The sequence below is a fragment of the Protomyctophum bolini genome (assembly GCF_963924005.1).
Source record: "Protomyctophum bolini genome assembly, chromosome: 11".
In the NCBI taxonomy this organism is placed as follows: domain Eukaryota; kingdom Metazoa; phylum Chordata; class Actinopteri; order Myctophiformes; family Myctophidae; genus Protomyctophum; species Protomyctophum bolini.
Window position 1 is genome coordinate 11,638,477 of NC_137872.1, and position 25,981 is coordinate 11,664,457.

General features: G+C 39.1%; 1 protein-coding gene across 1 annotated transcript in view; it reads left to right on the top strand.

The window, feature by feature from the left end:
• trap1 (TNF receptor-associated protein 1) overlaps positions 1 to 10,833 on the top strand; it is a 55,311-nt gene extending 44,478 nt beyond the window's left edge. The window contains exons 6-18 of the mRNA XM_080775658.1: positions 503 to 663; positions 1,219 to 1,328; positions 1,434 to 1,507; positions 1,677 to 1,832; positions 2,253 to 2,373; positions 2,873 to 2,942; positions 3,416 to 3,563; positions 4,665 to 4,850; positions 5,128 to 5,266; positions 5,388 to 5,473; positions 6,662 to 6,807; positions 9,154 to 9,226; positions 10,036 to 10,833. Coding sequence (XP_080631784.1) covers positions 503 to 663; positions 1,219 to 1,328; positions 1,434 to 1,507; positions 1,677 to 1,832; positions 2,253 to 2,373; positions 2,873 to 2,942; positions 3,416 to 3,563; positions 4,665 to 4,850; positions 5,128 to 5,266; positions 5,388 to 5,473; positions 6,662 to 6,807; positions 9,154 to 9,226; positions 10,036 to 10,137 — 1,572 coding nt within the window. The 3' untranslated portion in view covers positions 10,138 to 10,833. The remainder of the gene's footprint in view (positions 1 to 502; positions 664 to 1,218; positions 1,329 to 1,433; positions 1,508 to 1,676; positions 1,833 to 2,252; positions 2,374 to 2,872; positions 2,943 to 3,415; positions 3,564 to 4,664; positions 4,851 to 5,127; positions 5,267 to 5,387; positions 5,474 to 6,661; positions 6,808 to 9,153; positions 9,227 to 10,035) is intronic.
• The last annotated feature ends 15,148 nt before the right edge of the window (positions 10,834 to 25,981 follow it).

A 25,981-nucleotide genomic window follows, 5' to 3' on the forward strand; every position in this document is an offset into this window, starting at 1 on the left:
TACTTTGTAATTTTTACTTTTATACTTAAGTACATTTTACGCCGGGAAATTCTTTGTACTTAAGTACATTTTATTTGAGGTACTTTTATACTTTTACTTAAGTAACTTTCTTAATGGGCACTTTGTACTTTTACTTAAGTAATTTTCAAGTAGAGAATCAGTACTTCTACTTAAGTAAAATATTTTTGTACTTTTTCCACCACTGATTTCCAGCATCCATTTTCACAAATTCAACAGATTTACTTTTTGTGCTTATCTGCTGTTGTTGACAAGCACTGATATACCTGCTTGAAAATGTTTTAATTTAATTTAATTTAATTTAATTTGCACTCACCAAATAATACATTTAATCGACTTTGAATGGAATTTTAAGCGTCATATAAAACTGTCTACTATTACCATATATGAACAATAGTTGGTGGCTGCAGGTTGTATTAAGTTGATTTAAGTTCTGCCTGGCGCTCCACCGTCACCGTTCCCATAATGTTGGTCCTTCTCGCAGTCCTTCCTAGATGCTCTCCAGGACCAGGCGGAGGCCAGCAGCACCATCATTGGTCAGTTTGGAGTGGGCTTCTACTCTGCCTTCATGGTGGCAGACCGTGTGGACGTTTACTCGCAGTCGGCTGAGCCTGGCGTTCCTGGATACAAGTGGTCTTCAGATGGGTGAGATGGGTGATATTGTATTTAAACGGGTACTTCCTGTTGAGATACAAGTTCTCTTTTCGCACCGTCAGAAATGGCCGCAACATTCAAAGCACCTCTAGAAAATGCACAAATGGAAGCTGAAAATCCACGAATTACGGAAGTTTTCAGTAGAATGGAATGGTGCGCGAGGACGACTTAATACATGTGCCCTAAACTTTGGAACGCTCTTCCACAAGTTGAGAGCTGTGGCCTCTGTGGACATTATTTATCCATTTTGGGCGGGAACCCCTTTTAGTGTTTCAAACATTATGTTATAATTTAGCTATTGAAAAATAGCAGATCTACAAGCTCCTATCTTTTTTTTTATCGTTAAAATGTGCCTCAGAAAGTTGTCATGATTTAGAAAACTTTTTTTTCCAGGCCTGAATGGGTTAAGAACAACCTTAAAATGCTATTGTTTTGAACAGGCGTTTGGCGACAGTACATGCTTTTTATTTTCCATGCCATGGATTGCTTGTTTGTAAAGCACTTTGTGTGGTCTTTCTGTGAGTTACTGACTTTGTTTTCTCTCAGCTCCGGAGAGTTTGAGATCGCTGAAGCAAACGGAGTCAGACAGGGAACCAAGATCGTGCTTCACTTCAAGGACGACTGCAAGGAGTTCTCTGCTGAGGATCGAGTTAAAGGTACTACAAACTGCAGTGATCATTTAATATGATGAATATACCACAGTCACCTACTAGTAATTGTAACTTGTGTAAACAAGTCCACACGTTGTCTGTCTGTTTCAGAGGTTGTGAACAAGTACAGCAACTTTGTCAGTTTCCCCATCTTCCTGAATGGACGCAGACTGAACACCCTGCAGGTCAGCCTCTATTCTCTCTGTCTGTTTCTGTGCAGATATTATGCCTGATTAATACAATGCATTTTGTGAGTTTGTAGATCTGCCAGGTTTTCTTTTGGGTGCGTGACAAGACTTCCGACCAATTGTAAACGGGGCGTTCAGTATATCCACCTGTATGTTCCGCATGCAGGCCCTGTGGATGATGGAACCCAAGGAGATCAGCGAGTGGCAGCATGAGGAGTTCTACCGCTACGTGGCCCAGTCGTACGACCGGCCCCGCTACACACTGCACTACCGCGCCGACGCCCCGGTCAACATCCGCAGCATCTTCTACGTACCCGACATTGTGAGGAATGCTGCAGATCTCAACCATGTTAGAAGTGTGAACCGATGGAGGCAGTTATTGCATCTTTCCACTGCATTGTAAAATGGGAATGCTTGTCGTTTTCCATATTATAATTTCCATAAGAATCAATTTCATGAAATCTTTGGGTTCTGATGATTCATGTTGATGATTTTAGCTTTTATTACCTACAACTTCAACTACCTACATCGGCATTGTATTATCAAAATTAATCGTCAGACTTATTGAATGTTTTCCTATGAGCAGAAGCTGGTCTCTAGTTGGAATGTAGACTTATTGAATGTTTTCCTATGAGCAGAAGCTGGTCTCTAGTTGGTATGTAGACTTATTGAATGTTTTCCTCTGGGCAGAAGCTGGTCTCTAGTAGGAATGTAGACTTATTGAATGTTTTCCTCTGAGCAGAAGCCTACCATGTTTGACGTGAGCAGGGAGATGGGCTCCAGTGTGTCTCTGTACAGCAGGAAGATCCTCATCCAGACCAAGGCCACCGACATCCTGCCCAAATGGTTGCGTTTCCTTAGAGGTCTGTGTGTGTCTCTCTCTCTCTCTCACGCCGCATACTTTGAAAATTACTGATTTTTCAAGCAACGCAATACATTCCGCAAGCAGCGCGTCTGTTGGCCCAGCGACACTTGTCATATGATGAAGCATACACTTTATTTTAGTATGTCACTTAACTTTCAACCCGGTGTCAATCTTCAAAACATTTGAACATTTACAAAAATATCAAACTTAAAAAAAGCTACAAGCTCACAAGGCATTTGTGATGCTTTGTGAGCTTTGTGATTGGCTGTTCTTAGGATTATAATGGTTACTCGGGTCACGTGCTCAACAAATACATTTTATGCACATTTTAAGCAGAAGTTGGGCCCGTGCACGTGTTTGGACTTCATCAGTGATTTCTTTTAGCAGAGGAAAGCCTCTTGAAATTAGCCTTCACACTCCATAATCCCCATGCACCTTTTTACCATCTGGCAAAACTGTGTGTGTGTGTGTGTGTGTGTGTGTGTGTGTTCTATCAGGTGTTGTGGACAGTGAGGACATCCCATTGAATCTGAGCAGAGAGTTGCTTCAGGAGAGCGCTCTGATCAGGTAGAATTTTCTTCCGTCTTTCACACAGCAAACCATCTATGTTTAATAAAATAGCATTAGTTGCTGTCGGGAGGAAACCTTGTAACATTCTTTTTTTTTTGCATAAATCAGTGCTATTGAACACATTTTACGAATGTGTGTTGGTTAAATAAATATTGAACCAATAAAAAGTAATAAAGTGCTTTGGACAAAACCTCTTAAATCCATTGGACTGCTCGTGCAAGTACTTGACAATATATAAAGTCACAAGACCAACTTTGAAGAGGCTGTATTGCTCTGTTTTCAAAATATTAGGTTTTCTTCATTTCTTGATTTTTTTCTAATTTCCTCATAAATGAACATTTTGGAGTTGGGTGGTTTCTTCCCAACGGCATGGACTTATCGGCCAGCTTTAACGAAGGACCAATCGATATCATATTGACAGATTCTTCTAAAAGGTCTCTTTCCCCGTTGGCCCTTCCTTGGTCCTCCAGGAAGCTCCGTGACGTTCTGCAGCAGAGGGTGATCCGCTTCCTGTTGGACCAGAGCAAGAAGGAACCAGAGAAGTACAACAAGTTCTTTGAGGACTACGGCCTCTTCATGCGAGAGGGAATCGTCACCACCCACGAACAGGACGTCAAGGTCCAGTCCAGTCTTCGGGGCTTCATATTTTAAATATTTGAATGCTATAATAGTCTGCCAAATAGTCTGGGATTATGATTCAGGATTCCTTTTCTCTCCCAGAAGCAGTTTTAACCTATTAAAACAGTTTCTGTACGTAAGACGTCCCTAGGCGTCTTAAGGATTGAAAACGAGCTGAGCCTTAGACGTCGCTGGACGTCCTAGCGCATCCTCAATGATACGGGGCGAGATAAGAATTTTCTGAATTTTTCCTATATATTTTTTCTCATATTAGCTTGCCGTTGACTTACATGTTAGCGCGGCAGAAAGAATGACTCGTATCTACTAATCCAGGGCGCTCTCCGTGGTTATGAACGGATCGATATGCTGGCACTTCATTTCTGCTCCTCTTCCGTCTCTCCCGCAAAATATGAACGCTTTTTGGATAATATATCGTATAAATTAAAATGATCGCAATGTAAGCTAGCAATGTAAAGTCAACTTCTTTTAGTAGATTGTTTCCGGGACCAAATTCTACAAGTGTCTTCTAAATCCTGACCGTTTTCTGAAAAACGTATCGGTGTGCCACTCAAACCTTTTCATGTCAAGGACTCTCAGAATAATTTGTATTTGGCTGCGAACCCCCATCTGAAAATATTTAGTTCCAGCAGGAACCGCCCCCAGAAGCAAATGTTTTGAGTGAATTAATAAACTTTCGCTGTGAAAGAATATATATATATATTTTTTTATAAATAATAAATATTTGCACAACATTTTCACGATATTCTCACCATGATCTTTCACTGGCACAGAAATCTACAATTTTAGAGCGATAGTTAGCATGTCTTACCGCTTTCCGAAAGAGATTGTGTTTTCGACAGTTAACCCATTTTGGGAGGGAACCCCTTTTGGTGTTTTAAACATGTTATAATTTAGCTATTGAAAAATAGCAGATCTACAAGCTCATAGCGCGCCACCGAGTGGCGAGCTTCGGAGCTATCTTTATCTGCTATTTTTGAAAAATTCGTAAAAATGTGGCACAAATCCTGACATTTTAGAAATTTCGACGTCTGGCCTAAATGGGTTAAAGAGTCACACTGTCCATGTGGTCATATTTTACAGGAGGACATCGCCAAGCTGTTGCGGTTCGAGTCATCTGCGCTGCCCGCCGGGCAGCAGACCAACCTGATGGAGTACGGCGAGCGCATGAAGGCCGGCACACGCAACATTTACTACCTGTGTGCCCCCAACCGCCATCTGGCAGAGCACTCCGTCTACTACGAGGCCATGAAGCAGAAGGACATGGAGGTGACTGACTACGTGATGTTTGTGGGAATTGTGTTGTTGTGTTGCTCTTGCAAAAGCATTGGGTGGAAAGGTTTATGTAGGCTAGAAATAACATATTTATTTATTTATTCGCAAAACCTGTTGATAAGACCACCCAGGGGTCTCGGTTCAGCGCTCTTACTCTTAACATTGAGTGACTGCTGTTTCTTCCAGCATTGAAATGTCCTTTTTAAATGAAGCTTTAGTCACTCCTCTCTTCCTCATGTCTTGTGTTGAATCCATCCATTTGTTCCTCCAGGTGCTGTTCTGCTACGAGCAGTTTGACGAGCTGACACTGCTGCACCTGCGGGAGTTTGACAAGAAGAAGATGATCTCTGTGGAGACGGACATCGTGGTGGACCACTACAAGGAGGAGAAGTACCAGGACATCAAGCCCGGTTAGACACCCCCCGTCCCCCCTCGCATCATTTCTGCTTCAGCACAGGGTTCCCGAACCCTGTGTTGTCGTTGCCAATGCTGGTAGCACTGACTCCTCCTCTCTTCTCTGTTTGTCTGCAGAGGCCGAGCGGTTGACAACGGAACAAGCTGAGGACTTGATGGCTTGGATGAGAAACGTTCTGGGCCCCAGAGTCACCAATGTCAAGGTAAGGGCACCACTCTGGGCCCCAGAGTCACCAATGTCAAGGTAAGGGCACCACTCTGGGCCCCAGAGTCACCAATGTCAAGGTAAGGGCACCACTCTGGGCCCCAGAGTCACCAATGTCAAGGTAAGGGCACCACTCTGGGCCCCAGAGTCACCAATGTCAAGGTAAGGGCACCACTCTGGGCCCCAGAGTCACCAATGTCAAGGTAATGAAAGCAGACAGCATAAATGCATATATCGTCGCTGTTGGGCAGAAACCTCCAATCTCCATATTCTTCAACCTTTTTTTTTCGTACTGTAAATGAATCCCCTACTTGATCATACTACAGCGTCACACAAGAGCATCAGAAGTAACAGATCTACAAGCTCTAAACGCGGTGCGAAGCGACGTGTTTGGAGGTTACTGTATATAGGCCATATTCACATGGCTGCCATGTTGGCATTTTGCATTGAAAAAGCATGGTGGCAACGGGGTGGCATTTCATTAACTCAATGGCAAGGTGGCCTAACCTGACTCCGCCAGCTGGTGGCAGCAGTGAGTTCCTCCTCCTGCTGCCCATCTGGTCCCTCTCTGGCAGAGACAATGTACTCCGAGCCATTTCTGACCGGAGAGATATGCGGCTGCTAAAGGCGGGATCAACGTGATACTGATGACGTATTGAAGCGCTGCCATCGTGCAAATGTAAACACAACCTCACCTAACAAGACTACAACTCGAAATTATCATTTTTGTCCCGCTGCTTCCGGTTTATCGTTTCTGCTTGAGAGAGCCCAGATCCAGGCAGGAGGGGGGAACTTGTGAACTCAATAATACAATACTATCTGACGGAGTCAGGTTTGTGGTTCTCAAACGTTTTAATTTCAAGCACCCCATTTGTTTCCATTTGTACACTCTCCGTTACACACCCATACAGGGCCATTTGGAACCCACTCAAGGACACTTTGAGTGTACCAGAGTGTTTCCAGTGAGCCAACATGCACAATAGCAGCACCCTGACTCTGTTTGAGCAGAATGGAACAGAGCCTTCGTTAGTATCAGCGGTAACACGTGAAGGAAGTATGAAAGGGGCCCAAGTTTGTGTGTGCATAGAGCCCATTGACACCTACAGTATGTGGTTCGTAATTGTTGTTATGGAACCCATTTGAACCCTTTTTCTTTTTTTGGCGCCTCCTTCCTCACCTCTGCCAGGTGACTCCTCGTCTGGACACCCACCCAGCCATGATCACGGTGCTGGAGATGGGGGCCGCTCGCCACTTCCTCCGCACCCAGCAGGTAGCTCGCAGCACAGAGGAGAGAGCCCAGCTACTGCAGCCCACACTGGAGATCAATGCTGGGTAAGAGAGAGAGATACATGGGGGCATGTGCGGAGTGTTTTTGGCAGAGTGCTATTTTCACTAATTTGGGTCCCGGGTCAATGTCTAATTTCTGTTTTGGGCCACGGGCTCAGGGGCGGTTTTTACCGCTACGCAAACTACGCAGCTGCGTAGAGCCCGACGGCTAGAGGCCCCGAGAGTTCTCCCTGAAAAATGTTTAATATCGCAGCCCCGCCAGCCCGTTCCGTCGCAGACTCGCAGTTGATTTTTCGCCTATTGCGGTCGGTTAGGGATGCCCCCCAGGGGGGGCTCCGACGGCCCATGGCGTCGCTTCCTCGGCGTCACTTCTTCATGATCCTCCCTCCCGCCCGGTCGCGGCCGTCCGGCCCGTCGTGGGCTCCCCTGTTGGGTCATATTTACCCTGCTCTTCAATAACAAAAGTGTGTTCTTACATGATCCTCCATTTTACGATTTAAACGTAGGTGAGTAAATTAATTTAATATGAAAGTTTTCAGTGACGTAAATTGCAGATCATTCTCCTGTCGAAAATGATTGTTTGGGTATTAATACCAATTGAAATTACAACAAATAGGCTTTCTCTACCAATAAGGTGTTCAGTGAGTGTGTCATGCATATGTTCTCTGGTTGCATTTTCTATCAGTTTGTTGTTCATTTGCGTTTGTACTAGTTTAGTTGAATGAGTGAGTCAGAGTGCAACTAAGAGCAACACCAATCATGAAACGAGTTTACCCCAGTGGATCTCAAAAAGACAAGAAAAAGAAAAAAGCTGAAATGCTCCGGGCTTCTTTACCCAAGCTAACAAGTTATTTCAAGCCAGCAGAAGAACCCAACCCAATTTTTAGAGGAGAGAGAGCAAGAGGAAGTGTTGCACCAGGAGGCTAATGTAGACACTAACAATAACAATGAGGTTGGTTCTGAGGCTGCAACTACTAGTCGATTGACTAGAAGTGAGTTTGCTGCTACTAGGGCTGCTACTAGCATCACTGCGTCTGCATCAGTGATGATGATGATGATGACGATGATGATGATGATGGTACTACTGGGGCCCCAGTAGTACCAGTGAGGCTGCTGCTGCAACTAGGGCTGTTAATATTATTACTAGTGACAGTAACAGTGACAGTGATAATGATGATATTGAAGATGGAATTGAAGATGAGGAGCCAGAGGAGGAGCGATCTGATTCTGAAGCACCTGCAGTGCCAGTGAATGACATCATAACTGATGACTCAGCTCTTTGGCCAGGACAGCTGAGTGATAGGGAGCGGTGTGACATTGTCATTAAAGGTCCTGTCCAGGTGAAAGATTATGTTTTCCCCCAAAACAATTCCAATTCCACACATGCAAACATGATCCGCTTTAATTACTATAGTCTATATTATGAGTAGGCCTACTAGTTTTTTTTATGTCTAATGTATTTGCATTTAAGTTCCTAAATTTAGCATAAGAAGTAAGAACATATAAATGTATTTGTATTTCCACGCGCTACGTCCAACCAGGGAAACTCCCCCCTGTCAGGTGTAAAGGAGCAACTTGGACACTCAGGCATGAAGGAAGCATGAGTTCAAGTCCGTTGCTCTCCACTTGTCCCCCATATATGGGGACTAGGTTGGTGGAGGTTGTGTAGAGCCCAGGATCACATTAGATGATTGACACAGGAGTGAAAAATGGGTTACAAAACCGTGGGATAAAATATATATATATAAAATAAAATAAAAGTATTTGAAATTAAATAAAACATTAACTTTTCAAGATTTCAATTCAGAAATAGCTAAAAATAATTCAAAATTTCAATTTAAAAAAGAGCAAAAATAGCAGATATACTAGATCAAATTTTTGATCTCAAAGTGCACCAGATTGAAGCATTTCCATGGCAAATTTACAGATTTTTCTGGACCCAGGGTGGGCTAGCGCCCCCCCGGACCCCCCCCGGTGTGGCAGTGCAGGGGGCCCCCTGACAATGCTTTGCTTAGAGCCCCCTGTTTGCTAAATCCGGCCCTGCACGGGCTAAATAGTTTGGAAACCACTGCTCTAAACCACTGCTGCCCCATGGTCACAGGGATGCCAGTGTGGTTACAGTGTACGGGCAAAGGATTACAGCAACACTTGTAACTAGGGATGCACGATTAGGAAATTATGACCGATATCCAATCTCCGACTATTGTCTGTTTATGTTTAAAACTGGGTTTTAGCGCATGGTCTACATCAGGGTAATTAGGGCAATAACACCACATATTTTTTGTTGTTCTAATTATATTTATTTTGTTTGAACATATTCCTTCTTTTAGCAAAAAACATTATTTTGTGTTGTCCAACATTCACCCGCTCTAATTGACATTGATTTCCCAGACATGACCTCATCAAAAAGATGTATGCACTGAAAGAGACCGACTCTGACCTGGCTGGACTGCTACTGGAACAGGTGAAGTACAGTTCCACTCTGCAAACAGTCTGTTAGACAGCTCAGTTTAAATGTGATACAACAGTCTGTTAACCAGCTCGGTTTAAATGTGTTACAACACAGTCTGTTAACCAGCTCGGTTTAAATGTGTTACAAGGGGATTGCCACTACTCGTAATTCTTTCTTTCCCATAAAGTTCAAAACAGTTTCAAGTTTAAAAATTAAATTGGATTTATTTTGGGAATGGCAGTCTTCTCAATCAAGTGAAACGTGCAACATTGACCATATGCAGACCGCATCCATCTTGCCAGCAAGGTTCCATGTAGGTGGAAGTGTCAGAGTTTGGAAGCGCTCATTATCAGTAAAGCAATCTCCTTTTGCCTCCTGCATTATGTGCAAATTCAAAACGGGTGGTACGCACTACGCAGGGCCATTGAGTGATATCCAAAGAGCGCTTCCAAACTCAGAAAGTAAATCATCTGCAAGGAATTTCTTGACAGGAGGTAGCTCATAACGCAGATAGAGGATAATTCAAGATTTTCGTTGTTTGACGAGTTTGACGTTGTTTAATACAATCAGACTTTTCTGTTTGGATGAATGGGCTGTCAATGGGAAGTTGCACCTAGTTGGCACCTTGCTGGCAAGATGGATGCGGTCTGAATATGGTCAATTCAATTGCCACTCAAATGAAACATCTAGTCACAAACATAAGAATTTAAGCTTCAGTCTCTGGTTCTAAAACATGGCAAAAGTGAAGATAATCCTCAACCATGGCCCCACTTGCTACAATAGCCTTTGACATTATTATTATTTTTCTCTCCCCATTGCAGATCTATGACAATGCCATGATCGCAGCAGGGCTGAATGACGATCCCAGACCCATGATCGCCCGTCTCAACGAGTTGCTGACCAAAGCTCTGGAGAAGCACTGAGGTGGCGACACGGATACTGTGCACAGTACAGCCTGCCTTGGCTTGAATGACTATGGCCTATAGACTAAACCACCATCTGCAGCCCTGCAAAGCATGAGCTGCTTACAAACGGCACTAAAGGCTCTTCTTCGGCCATGCAATCACTTCATCTAGCCCTCCCTTTTTAAACGGTTGAAGACAGAGGAGACGGAGGAGATAGCTACCAATTACCGGCCAGTGCGTGGTGGAAGGAAGGACTATTGGAAGACATTTCTATAGAGCACTTGTGGTAATATTTCTGTATCGTTGTTATTTATATTTTCTGTTCAGAGCTATTTCATAACGATGTTGTTTGCAGCGCTGGTGGTGATGGTATTCCAAGATGGTGCTGTGAAGATGCGCAAGGTTTCTTCCGTCGTGTGACTTATGGTTTGAAAGCAGTCATAACAGACTGCTGATAAAGTTGGTCTCCATTATATTACAAATACAAGCCTTCTGTACCAACAGTTGAGAAAAACTGTTACTCTTTGTCCCTCTGACTTTATTTTTCCATGTTATTACCCATTGTCTCTCCTTTTGTTTTCTTTTACAGTGTATTTTTATATTTGATGTCCACTGTTTGTGTGGATAATTAGAAAAGGCAGGACTGAAATCTAGACAATTTCTATCTGAGAGTAAGTGTAATAAACGGTGTGAATCATTTCACCCCTTATGAAACTGAAACTGTGCGCAATTTCCGCAATTCCGCAATTTGACAAAAACGATGGGTTATAGCCCATGTTTTTTGAAATTTTGAAAAAAAAAGTTATCATCGTTTCTCATCATTTTGGACCATGGGCTATAGCCCATATCGTACGGCATACTATAGCGCGCCGTTTTTCATCATTTTTGAGGATTTGAAAAAAATGACGATTACAAAAACGATGGGTTATAATCCATGTTTTTTGAAATTTTGGAAAAAAAAATTAGCCTCGTTTCTCATCATTTTGGACTGTGGGCTATAGCCCATATCGTACGGCATACTATAGCGCGCCGTTTTTCATCATTTTTGAAGATTTGAAAAAAATGACAAAATGACAAAAACGATGGGTTATAGCCCATGTTTTTTGAAATTTTGAAGAAAAAAGTTAGCCTCGTTTCTCATTTTGGACCGTGGGCTATAGCCCATATCGTACGGCATACTATAGCGCGCAGTTTTTCATCATTTTTGAAGATTTGAAAAAAAATACGAAATGACAAAAACGATGGGTTATAGCCCATGTTTTTTTAAATTAAAAAAAAAAGTTAGCCTCGTTTCTCATCATTTTGGACCGTGGGCTATAGCCCATATCGTACGGCATACTATAGCACGCAGTTTTTCATCATTTTTGAAGATTTGAAAAAAAAATGACGAAATGACAAAAACGATGGGTTATAGCCCATGTTTTTTGAAATTTTGAAAAAAAAAGTTAGCCTCGTTTCTCATCATTTTGGACCGTGGGCTATAGCCCATATCGTACGGCATACTATAGCGCGCCGTTTTTCATCATTTTTGAGGATTTGAAAAAAATTACGAAATGACAAAAACGATGGGTTATAGCCCATGTTTTTTGAAATTTTGAAAAAAAAAGTTAGCCTCGTTTCTCATCATTTTGGACCGTGGGCTATAGCCCATATCGTACGGCATACTATAGCGCGCAGTTTTTCATCAATTTTGAAGATTTGAAAAAAATGACGAAATGACAAAAACAATGGGTTATAGCCCATGTTTTTTGAAATTTTGAAAAAAAAAGTTAGCCTCGTTTCTCATCATTTTGGACCGTGGGCTATAGCCCATATCGTACGGCATACTATAGCGCGCAGTTTTTCATCATTTTTGAAGATTTGAAAAAACTTACGAAATGACAAAAACGATGGGTTATAGCCCATGTTTTTTGAAATTTTGAAAAAAAAAGTTAGCCTCGTTTCTCATCATTTTGGACCATGGGCTATAGCCCATATCGTACGGCATACTATAGCGCGCCGTTTTTCATCATTTTTGAGGATTTGAAAAAAATGACGAAATGACAAAAACGATGGGTTATAGCCCATGTTTTTTGAAATTTTGAAAAAAAAAGTTAGCCTCGTTTCTCATCATTTTGGACCATGGGCTATAGCCCATATCGTACGGCATACTATAGCGCGCCGTTTTTCATCATTTTTGAGGATTTGAAAAAAATGACGAAATGACATAAACGATGGGTTATAAACCATGTTTTTTGAAATTTTGAAAAAAAAAGTTAGCCTCGTTTCTCATCATTTTGGACCATGGGCTATAGCCCATATCGTACGGCATACTATAGCGCGCCGTTTTTCATCATTTTTGAGGATTTGAAAAAAATGACGAAATGACAAAAACGATGGGTTATAGCCCATGTTTTTTAAATTTTGAAAAAAAAAGTTATCCTCGTTTCTCATCATTTTGGACCATGGGCTATAGCCCATATCGTACGGCATACTATAGCGCGCCGTTTTTCATCATTTTTGAGGATTCGAAAAAAATGACGAAATGACAAAAACGATGGGTTATAGCCCATGTTTTTTGAAATTTTGAAAAAAAAAGTTAGCCTCGTTTCTCATCATTTTGGACCGTGGGCTATAGCCCATATCGTACGGCATACTATAGCGCGCAGTTTTTCATCATTTTTGAAGATTTGAAAAAAATTACGAAATGACAAAAACGATGGGTTATAGCCCATGTTTTATGAAATTTAAAAAAAAAAAAATAGCCTCGTTTCTCATCATTTTGGACCGTGGGCTATAGCCCATATCGTACGGCATACTATAGCGCGCCGTTTTTCATCATTTTTGAGGATTTGAAAAAAATGACGAAATGACAAAAACGATGGGTTATAGCCCATGTTTTTTGAAATTTTGGAAAAAAAAGTTAGCCTCGTTTCTCATCATTTTGGACCGTGGGCTATAGCCCATATCGTACGGCATACTATAGCGCGCAGTTTTTCATCATTTTTGAAGATTTGAAAAAAATGACGAAATGACAAAAACGATGGGTTATATCCCATGTTTTTTGAAATTTTGAAAAAAAAAGTTAGCCTTGTTTCTCATCATTTTGGACCGTGGGCTATAGCCCATATCGTACGGCATACTATAGCGTGCCGTTTTTCATCATTTTTGAGGATTTGAAAAAAATGACGAAATGACAAAAACGATGGGTTATAGCCCATGTTTTTTGAAATTTTGAAAAAAAAACGTAGCCTCGTTTCTCATCATTTTGGACCGTGGGCTATAGCCCATATCGTACGGCATACTATAGCGCGCAGTTTTTCATCATTTTTGAGGATTTTTAAAAAATGTCAAAATGACAAAAACGATGGGTTATAGCCCATGTTTTTTGAAATTTTGAAAAAAAAAGTTAGCCTCGTTTCTCATCATTTTGGACCGTGGGCTATAGCCCATATCGTACGGCATACTATAGCGCGCAGTTTTTCATCATTTTTGAAGATTTGAAAAAAATTACGAAATGACAAAAACGATGGGTTATAGCCCATGTTTTATGAAATTTTGAAAAAAAAAATTAGCCTCGTTTCTCATCATTTTGGACCGTGGGCTATAGCCCATATCGTACGGCATACTATAGCGCGCCGTTTTTCATCATTTTTGAGGATTTGAAAAAAATGACGAAATGACAAAAACGATGGGTTATATCCCATGTTTTTTGAAATTTTGAAAAAAAAAAGTTAGCCTCGTTTCTCATCATTTTGGACCGTGGGCTATAGCCCATATCGTACGGCATACTATAGCGCGCCGTTTTTCATCATTTTTGAGGATTTGAAAAAAATGACGAAATGACAAAAACGATGGGTTATAGCCCATGTTTTTTGAAATTTTGAAAAAAAAACGTAGCCTCGTTTCTCATCATTTTGGACCGTGGGCTATAGCCCATATCGTACGGCATACTATAGCGCGCAGTTTTTCATCATTTTTGAGGATTTGAAAAAAATTACGAAATGACAAAAACGATGGGTTATAGCCCATGTTTTTTGAAATTTGAAAAAAGAAGTTAGCCTCGTTTCTCATCATTTTGGACCATGGACTATAGCCCATATCGTACGGCATAATATAGCGAGCCGTTTTTCATCATTTTTGAGGATTTGAAAAAAATGACAAAATGACAAAAACGATGGGTTATAGCCCATGTTTTTTGAAATTTTGAAAAAAAAAGTTAGCCTCGTTTCTCATCATTTTGGACCATGGACTATAGCCCATATCGTACGGCATACTATAGCGCGCCGTTTTTCATCATTTTTGAGGATTTGAAAAAAATGACGAAATGACAAAAACGATGGGTTATAGCCCATGTTTTTGAAATTTTGGAAAAAAAAAGTTAGCCTCGTTTCTCATCATTTTGGACCATGGGCTATAGCCCATATCGTACGGCATACTATAGCGCGCCGTTTTTCATCATTTTTGAGGATTTGAAAAAAATGACGAAATGACAAAAACGATGGGTTATAGCCCATGTTTTTTGAAATTTTGAAAAAAAAAGTTAGCCTCGTTTCTCATCATTTTGGACCATGGGCTATAGCCCATATCGTACGGCATACTATAGCGCGCCGTTTTTCATCATTTTTGAGGATTTGAAAAAAATGACGAAATGACATAAACGATGGGTTATAAACCATGTTTTTTTTAATTTTGAAAAAAAAAGTTAGCCTCGTTTCTCATCATTTTGGACCATGGGCTATAGCCCATATCGTACGGCATACTATAGCGCGCCGTTTTTCATCATTTTTGAGGATTTGAAAAAAATGACGAAATGACAAAAACGATGGGTTATAGCCCATGTTTTTTGAAATTTTGAAAAACAAAGTTAGCCTCGTTTCTCATCATTTTGGACCATGGACTATAGCCCATATCGTACGGCATACTATAGCGCGCCGTTTTTCATCATTTTTGAGGATTTGAAAAAAATGACGAAATGACAAAAACGATGGGTTATAGCCCATGTTTTTTTAATTTTGAAGAAAAAAGTTATCCTCGTTTCTCATCATTTTGGACCATGGGCTATAGCCCATATCGTACGGCATACTATAGCGCGCCGTTTTTCATCATTTTTGAGGATTCGAAAAAAATGACGAAATGACAAAAACGATGGGTTATAGCCCATGTTTTTTGAAATTTTGAAAAAAAAAGTTAGCCTCGTTTCTCATCATTTTGGACCGTGGGCTATAGCCCATATCGTACGGCATACTATAGCGCGCAGTTTTTCATCATTTTTGAAGATTTGAAAAAAATTACGAAATGACAAAAACGATGGGTTATAGCCCATGTTTTTTGAAATTTTGAAAAAAAAAATTAGCCTCGTTTCTCATCATTTTGGACCGTGGGCTATAGCCCATATCGTACGGCATACTATAGCGCGCCGTTTTTCATCATTTTTGAGGATTTGAAAAAAATGACGAAATGACAAAAACGATGGGTTATAGCCCATGTTTTTTGAAATTTTGGAAAAAAAAGTTAGCCTCGTTTCTCATCATTTTGGACCGTGGGCTATAGCCCATATCGTACGGCATACTATAGCGCGCAGTTTTTCATCATTTTTGAAGATTTGAAAAAAATGACGAAATGACAAAAACGATGGGTTATATCCCATGTTTTTTGAAATTTTGAAAAAAAAAGTTAGCCTCGTTTCTCATCATTTTGGACCGTGGGCTATAGCCCATATCGTACGGCATACTATAGCGCGCCGTTTTTCATCATTTTTGAGGATTTGAAAAAAATGACGAAATGACAAAAACGATGGGTTATAGCCCATGTTTTTTGAAATTTTGAAAAAAAAACGTAGCCTCGTTTCTCATCATTTTGGACCGTGGGCTATAGCCCATATCGTACGGCATACTATAGCGCGCAGTTTTTCATCATTTTTGAGGATTTGAAAAAAATTACGAAATGACAAAAACGATGGGTTATAGCCCATGTTTTTTGAAATTTGAAAAAAGAAGTTAGCCTCGTTTCTCATCATTTTGGACCATGGACTATAGCCCATATCGTACGGCATACTATAGCGAGCCGTTTTTCATCATTTTTGAGGATTTGAAAAAAATGACAAAATGACAAAAACGATGGGTTATAGCCCATGTTTTTTGAAATTTTGAAAAAAAAAGTTAGCCTCGTTTCTCATCATTTTGGACCATGGACTATAGCCCATATCGTACGGCATACTATAGCGCGCCGTTTTTCATCATTTTTGAGGATTTGAAAAAAATGACGAAATGACAAAAACGATGGGTTATAGCCCATGTTTTTGAAATTTTGAAAAAAAAAAGTTAGCCTCGTTTCTCATCATTTTGGACCATGGGCTATAGCCCATATCGTACGGCATACTATAGCGCGCCGTTTTTCATCATTTTTGAGGATTTGAAAAAAATGACGAAATGACAAAAACGATGGGTTATAGCCCATGTTTTTTGAAATTTTGAAAAAAAAAGTTAGCCTCGTTTCTCATCATTTTGGACCATGGGCTATAGCCCATATCGTACGGCATACTATAGCGCGCCGTTTTTTATCATTTTTGAGGATTTGAAAAAAATGACGAAATGACATAAACGATGGGTTATAAACCATGTTTTTTGAAATTTTGAAAAAAAAAGTTAGCCTCGTTTCTCATCATTTTGGACCATGGGCTATAGCCCATATCGTACGGCATACTATAGCGCGCCGTTTTTCATCATTTTTGAGGATTTGAAAAAAATGACGAAATGACAAAAACGATGGGTTATAGCCCATGTTTTTTGAAATTTTGGAAAAAAAAGTTAGCCTCGTTTCTCATCATTTTGGACCATGGACTATAGCCCATATCGTACGGCATACTATAGCGCGCCGTTTTAAATCATTTTTGAGGATTTGAAAAAAATGACGAAATGACAAAAACGATGGGTTATAGCCCATGTTTTTTAAATTTTGAAGAAAAAAGTTATCCTCGTTTCTCATCATTTTGGACCATGGGCTATAGCCCATATCGTACGGCATACTATAGCGCGCCGTTTTTCATCATTTTTGAGGATTCGAAAAAAATGACGAAATGACAAAAACGATGGGTTATAGCCCATGTTTTTTGAAATTTTGAAAAAAAAAGTTAGCCTCGTTTCTCATCATTTTGGACCATGGACTATAGCCCATATCGTACGGCATACTATAGCGCGCCGTTTTTCATCATTTTTGAGGATTTGAAAAAAATGACGAAATGACACAAACGATGGGTTATAGCCCATGTTTTTTAAATTTTGAAAAAAAAAGTTATCCTCGTTTCTCATCATTTTGGACCATGGGCTATAGCCCATATCGTACGGCATACTATAGCGCGCCGTTTTTCATCATTTTTGAGGATTCGAAAAAAATGACGAAATGACAAAAACGATGGGTTATAGCCCATGTTTTTTGAAATTTTGAAAAAAAAAGTTAGCCTCGTTTCTCATCATTTTGGACCATGGGCTATAGCCCATATCGTACGGCATACTATAGCGCGCCGTTTTTCATCATTTTTGAGGATTTGAAAAAAATTACGAAATGACAAAAACGATGGGTTATAGCCCATGTTTTTTGAAATTTGAAAAAAGAAGTTAGCCTCGTTTCTCATCATTTTGGACCATGGACTATAGCCCATATCGTACGGCATACTATAGCGAGCCGTTTTTCATCATTTTTGAGGATTTGAAAAAAATGACAAAATGACAAAAACGATGGGTTATAGCCCATGTTTTTTGAAATTTTGAAAAAAAAGGTTAGCCTCGTTTCTCATCATTTTGGACCATGGGCTATAGCCCATATCGTACGGCATACTATAGCGCGCCGTTTTTCATCATTTTTGAGGATTTGAAAAAAATGACGAAATGACAAAAACGATGGGTTATAGCCCATGTTTTTTGAAATTTTGAAAAAAAAAAGTTAGCCTCGTTTCTCATCATTTTGGACCATGGGCTATAGCCCATATCGTACGGCATACTATAGCACGCCATTTTTCATCATTTTTGAGGATTTGAAAAAAATGACAAAATGACAAAAACTATGGGTTATAAACCATGTTTTTTGAAATTTTGAAAAAAAAAGTTAGCCTCGTTTCTCATCATTTTGGACCATGGGCTATAGCCCATATCGTACGGCATACTATAGCGCGCCGTTTTTCATCATTTTTGAGGATTTGAAAAAAATGACGAAATGACAAAAACGATGGGTTATAGCCCATGTTTTTTGAAATTTTGAAAAAAAAAGTTAGCCTCGTTTCTCATCATTTTGGACCATGGACTATAGCCCATATCGTACGGCATACTATAGCGCGCCGTTTTTCATCATTTTTGAGGATTTGAAAAAAATGACGAAATGACAAAAACGATGGGTTATAGCCCATGTTTTTGAAATTTTGAAAAAAAAAGTTATCCTCGTTTCTCATCATTTTGGACCATGGGCTATAGCCCATATCGTACGGCATACTATAGCGCGCCGTTTTTCATCATTTTTGAGGATTTGAAAAAAATTACGAAATGACAAAAACGATGGGTTATAGCCCATGTTTTTTGAAATTTGAAAAAAGAAGTTAGCCTCGTTTCTCATCATTTTGGACCATGGACTATAGCCCATATCGTACGGCATACTATAGCGAGCCGTTTTTCATCATTTTTGAGGATTTGAAAAAAATGACAAAATGACAAAAACGATAGGTTATAGCCCATGTTTTTTGAAATTTTGAAAAAAAAGGTTAGCCTCGTTTCTCATCATTTTGGACCATGGGCTATAGCCCATATCGTACGGCATACTATAGCGCGCCGTTTTTCATCATTTTTGAAGATTTGAAAAAAATGACGAAATGACAAAAACGATGGGTTATAGCCCATGTTTTTTGAAATTTTGAAAAAAAAAGTTAGCCTCGTTTCTCATCATTTTGGACCGTGGGCTATAGCCCATATCGTACGGCATACTATAGCGCGCCGTTTTTCATCATTTTTGAGGATTTGAAAAAAATGACGAAATGACAAAAACGATGGGTTATAGCCCATGTTTTTTGAAATTTTGAAAAAAAAACGTAGCCTCGTTTCTCATCATTTTGGACCGTGGGCTATAGCCCATATCGTACGGCATACTATAGCGCGCAGTTTTTCATCATTTTTGAGGATTTTAAAAAAATGACAAAATGACAAAAACGATGGGTTATAGCCCATGTTTTTTGAAATTTTGAAAAAAAAAGTTAGCCTCGTTTCTCATCATTTTGGACCATGGACTATAGCCCATATCGTACGGCATACTATAGCGCGCCGTTTTTCATCATTTTTGAGGATTTGAAAAAAATGACGAAATGACAAAAACGATGGGTTATAGCCCATGTTTTTTGAAATTTTGAAAAAAAAAGTTAGCCTCGTTTCTCATCATTTTGGACCATGGACTATAGCCCATATCGTACGGCATACTATAGCGCGCCGTTTTTCATCATTTTTGAGGATTTGAAAAAAATGACGAAATGACAAAAACGATGGGTTATAGCCCATGTTTTTGAAATTTTGAAAAAAAAAAGTTAGCCTCGTTTCTCATCATTTTGGACCATGGGCTATAGCCCATATCGTACGGCATACTATAGCGCGCCGTTTTTCATCATTTTTGAGGATTTGAAAAAAATGACGAAATGACAAAAACGATGGGGGATAGCCCATGTTTTTTGAAATTTTGAAAAAAAAAGTTAGCCTCGTTTCTCATCATTTTGGACCATGGGCTATAGCCCATATCGTACGGCATACTATAGCGCGCCGTTTTTTATCATTTTTGAGGATTTGAAAAAAATGACGAAATGACATAAACGATGGGTTATAAACCATGTTTTTTGAAATTTTGAAAAAAAAAGTTAGCCTCGTTTCTCATCATTTTGGACCATGGGCTATAGCCCATATCGTACGGCATACTATAGCGCGCCGTTTTTCATCATTTTTGAGGATTTGAAAAAAATGACGAAATGACAAAAACGATGGGTTATAGCCCATGTTTTTTGAAATTTTGGAAAAAAAAGTTAGCCTCGTTTCTCATCATTTTGGACCATGGACTATAGCCCATATCGTACGGCATACTATAGCGCGCCGTTTTAAATCATTTTTGAGGATTTGAAAAAAATGACGAAATGACAAAAACGATGGGTTATAGCCCATGTTTTTTAAATTTTGAAGAAAAAAGTTATCCTCGTTTCTCATCATTTTGGACCATGGGCTATAGCCCATATCGTACGGCATACTATAGCGCGCCGTTTTTCATCATTTTTGAGGATTCGAAAAAAATGACGAAATGACAAAAACGATGGGTTATAGCCCATGTTTTTTGAAATTTTGAAAAAAAAAGTTAGCCTCGTTTCTCATCATTTTGGACCGTGGGCTATAGCCCATATCGTACGGCATACTATAGCGCGCAGTTTTTCATCATTTTTGAAGATTTGAAAAAAAATACGAAATGACAAAAACGATGGGTTATAGCCCATGTTTTTTGAAATTTTGAAAAAAAAAATTAGCCTCGTTTCTCATCATTTTGGACCGTGGGCTATAGCCCATATCGTACGGCATACTATAGCGCGCCGTTTTTCATCATTTTTGAGGATTTGAAAAAAATGACGAAATGACAAAAACGATGGGTTATAGCCCATGTTTTTTGAAATTTTGGAAAAAAAAGTTAGCCTCGTTTCTCATCATTTTGGACCGTGGGCTATAGCCCATATCGTACGGCATACTATAGCGCGCAGTTTTTCATCATTTTTGAAGATTTGAAAAAAATGACGAAATGACAAAAACGATGGGTTATATCCCATGTTTTTTGAAATTTTGAAAAAAAAAGTTAGCCTCGTTTCTCATCATTTTGGACCGTGGGCTATAGCCCATATCGTACGGCATACTATAGCGCGCCGTTTTTCATCATTTTTGAGGATTTGAAAAAAATGACGAAATGACAAAAACGATGGGTTATAGCCCATGTTTTTTGAAATTTTGAAAAAAAAACGTAGCCTCGTTTCTCATCATTTTTGACCGTGGGCTATAGCTCATATCGTACGGCATACTATAGCGCGCAGTTTTTCATCATTTTTGAGGATTTGAAAAAAATTACGAAATGACAAAAACGATGGGTTATAGCCCATGTTTTTTGAAATTTGAAAAAAGAAGTTAGCCTCGTTTCTCATCATTTTGGACCATGGACTATAGCCCATATCGTACGGCATACTATAGCGAGCCGTTTTTCATCATTTTTGAGGATTTGAAAAAAATGACAAAATGACAAAAACGATGGGTTATAGCCCATGTTTTTTGAAATTTTGAAAAAAAAAGTTAGCCTCGTTTCTCATCATTTTGGACCATGGACTATAGCCCATATCGTACGGCATACTATAGCGCGCCGTTTTTCATCATTTTTGAGGATTTGAAAAAAATGACGAAATGACAAAAACGATGGGTTATAGCCCATGTTTTTGAAATTTTGGAAAAAAAAAGTTAGCCTCGTTTCTCATCATTTTGGACCATGGGCTATAGCCCATATCGTACGGCATACTATAGCGCGCCGTTTTTCATCATTTTTGAGGATTTGAAAAAAATGACGAAATGACAAAAACGATGGGTTATAGCCCATGTTTTTTGAAATTTTGGAAAAAAAAGTTAGCCTCGTTTCTCATCATTTTGGACCATGGGCTATAGCCCATATCGTACGGCATACTATAGCGCGCCGTTTTTCATCATTTTTGAGGATTTGAAAAAAATGACGAAATGACATAAACGATGGGTTATAAACCATGTTTTTTGAAATTTTGAAAAAAAAAGTTAGCCTCGTTTCTCATCATTTTGGACCATGGACTATAGCCCATATCGTACGGCATACTATAGCGCGCCGTTTTTCATCATTTTTGAGGATTTGAAAAAAATGACGAAATGACACAAACGATGGGTTATAGCCCATGTTTTTTAAATTTTGGAAAAAAAAGTTATCCTCGTTTCTCATCATTTTGGACCATGGGCTATAGCCCATATCGTACGGCATACTATAGCGCGCCGTTTTTCATCATTTTTGAGGATTCGAAAAAAATGACGAAATGACAAAAACGATGGGTTATAGCCCATGTTTTTTGAAATTTTGAAAAAAAAAGTTAGCCTCGTTTCTCATCATTTTGGACCATGGGCTATAGCCCATATCGTACGGCATACTATAGCGCGCCGTTTTTCATCATTTTTGAGGATTTGAAAAAAATTACGAAATGACAAAAACGATGGGTTATAGCCCATGTTTTTTGAAATTTGAAAAAAGAAGTTAGCCTCGTTTCTCATCATTTTGGACCATGGACTATAGCCCATATCGTACGGCATACTATAGCGAGCCGTTTTTCATCATTTTTGAGGATTTGAAAAAAATGACAAAATGACAAAAACGATGGGTTATAGCCCATGTTTTTTGAAATTTTGAAAAAAAAGGTTAGCCTCGTTTCTCATCATTTTGGACCATGGGCTATAGCCCATATCGTACGGCATACTATAGCGCGCCGTTTTTCATCATTTTTGAGGATTTGAAAAAAATGACGAAATGACAAAAACGATGGGTTATAGCCCATGTTTTTTGAAATTTTGAAAAAAAAAAGTTAGCCTCGTTTCTCATCATTTTGGACCATGGGCTATAGCCCATATCGTACGGCATACTATAGCACGCCATTTTTCATCATTTTTGAGGATTTGAAAAAAATGACAAAATGACAAAAACTATGGGTTATAAACCATGTTTTTTGAAATTTTGAAAAAAAAAGTTAGCCTCGTTTCTCATCATTTTGGACCATGGGCTATAGCCCATATCGTACGGCATACTATAGCGCGCCGTTTTTCATCATTTTTGAGGATTTGAAAAAAATGACGAAATGACAAAAACGATGGGTTATAGCCCATGTTTTTTGAAATTTTGAAAAAAAAAGTTAGCCTCGTTTCTCATCATTTTGGACCATGGACTATAGCCCATATCGTACGGCATACTATAGCGCGCCGTTTTTCATCATTTTTGAGGATTTGAAAAAAATGACGAAATGACAAAAACGATGGGTTATAGCCCATGTTTTTGAAATTTTGAAAAAAAAAGTTATCCTCGTTTCTCATCATTTTGGACCATGGGCTATAGCCCATATCGTACGGCATACTATAGCGCGCCGTTTTTCATCATTTTTGAGGATTTGAAAAAAATTACGAAATGACAAAAACGATGGGTTATAGCCCATGTTTTTTGAAATTTGAAAAAAGAAGTTAGCCTCGTTTCTCATCATTTTGGACCATGGACTATAGCCCATATCGTACGGCATACTATAGCGAGCCGTTTTTCATCATTTTTGAGGATTTGAAAAAAATGACAAAATGACAAAAACGATAGGTTATAGCCCATGTTTTTTGAAATTTTGAAAAAAAAGGTTAGCCTCGTTTCTCATCATTTTGGACCATGGGCTATAGCCCATATCGTACGGCATACTATAGCGCGCCGTTTTTCATCATTTTTGAAGATTTGAAAAAAATGACGAAATGACAAAAACGATGGGTTATAGCCCATGTTTTTTGAAATTTTGAAAAAAAAAGTTAGCCTCGTTTCTCATCATTTTGGACCGTGGGCTATAGCCCATATCGTACGGCATACTATAGCGCGCCGTTTTTCATCATTTTTGAGGATTTGAAAAAAATGACGAAATGACAAAAACGATGGGTTATAGCCCATGTTTTTTGAAATTTTGAAAAAAAAACGTAGCCTCGTTTCTCATCATTTTGGACCGTGGGCTATAGCCCATATCGTACGGCATACTATAGCGCGCAGTTTTTCATCATTTTTGAGGATTTTAAAAAAATGACAAAATGACAAAAACGATGGGTTATAGCCCATGTTTTTTGAAATTTTGAAAAAAAAAGTTAGCCTCGTTTCTCATCATTTTGGACCATGGACTATAGCCCATATCGTACGGCATACTATAGCGCGCCGTTTTTCATCATTTTTGAGGATTTGAAAAAAATGACGAAATGACAAAAACGATGGGTTATAGCCCATGTTTTTTGAAATTTTGAAAAAAAAAGTTAGCCTCGTTTCTCATCATTTTGGACCATGGACTATAGCCCATATCGTACGGCATACTATAGCGCGCCGTTTTTCATCATTTTTGAGGATTTGAAAAAAATGACGAAATGACAAAAACGATGGGTTATAGCCCATGTTTTTGAAATTTTGAAAAAAAAAAGTTAGCCTCGTTTCTCATCATTTTGGACCATGGGCTATAGCCCATATCGTACGGCATACTATAGCGCGCCGTTTTTCATCATTTTTGAGGATTTGAAAAAAATGACGAAATGACAAAAACGATGGGGGATAGCCCATGTTTTTTGAAATTTTGAAAAAAAAAGTTAGCCTCGTTTCTCATCATTTTGGACCATGGGCTATAGCCCATATCGTACGGCATACTATAGCGCGCCGTTTTTTATCATTTTTGAGGATTTGAAAAAAATGACGAAATGACATAAACGATGGGTTATAAACCATGTTTTTTGAAATTTTGAAAAAAAAAGTTAGCCTCGTTTCTCATCATTTTGGACCATGGGCTATAGCCCATATCGTACGGCATACTATAGCGCGCCGTTTTTCATCATTTTTGAGGATTTGAAAAAAATGACGAAATGACAAAAACGATGGGTTATAGCCCATGTTTTTTGAAATTTTGGAAAAAAAAGTTAGCCTCGTTTCTCATCATTTTGGACCATGGACTATAGCCCATATCGTACGGCATACTATAGCGCGCCGTTTTAAATCATTTTTGAGGATTTGAAAAAAATGACGAAATGACAAAAACGATGGGTTATAGCCCATGTTTTTTAAATTTTGAAGAAAAAAGTTATCCTCGTTTCTCATCATTTTGGACCATGGGCTATAGCCCATATCGTACGGCATACTATAGCGCGCCGTTTTTCATCATTTTTGAGGATTCGAAAAAAATGACGAAATGACAAAAACGATGGGTTATAGCCCATGTTTTTTGAAATTTTGAAAAAAAAAGTTAGCCTCGTTTCTCATCATTTTGGACCGTGGGCTATAGCCCATATCGTACGGCATACTATAGCGCGCAGTTTTTCATCATTTTTGAAGATTTGAAAAAAAATACGAAATGACAAAAACGATGGGTTATAGCCCATGTTTTTTGAAATTTTGAAAAAAAAAATTAGCCTCGTTTCTCATCATTTTGGACCGTGGGCTATAGCCCATATCGTACGGCATACTATAGCGCGCCGTTTTTCATCATTTTTGAGGATTTGAAAAAAATGACGAAATGACAAAAACGATGGGTTATAGCCCATGTTTTTTGAAATTTTGGAAAAAAAAGTTAGCCTCGTTTCTCATCATTTTGGACCGTGGGCTATAGCCCATATCGTACGGCATACTATAGCGCGCAGTTTTTCATCATTTTTGAAGATTTGAAAAAAATGACGAAATGACAAAAACGATGGGTTATATCCCATGTTTTTTGAAATTTTGAAAAAAAAAGTTAGCCTCGTTTCTCATCATTTTGGACCGTGGGCTATAGCCCATATCGTACGGCATACTATAGCGCGCCGTTTTTCATCATTTTTGAGGATTTGAAAAAAATGACGAAATTACAAAAACGATGGGTTATAGCCCATGTTTTTTGAAATTTTGAAAAAAAAACGTAGCCTCGTTTCTCATCATTTTTGACCGTGGGCTATAGCTCATATCGTACGGCATACTATAGCGCGCAGTTTTTCATCATTTTTGAGGATTTGAAAAAAATTACGAAATGACAAAAACGATGGGTTATAGCCCATGTTTTTTGAAATTTGAAAAAAGAAGTTAGCCTCGTTTC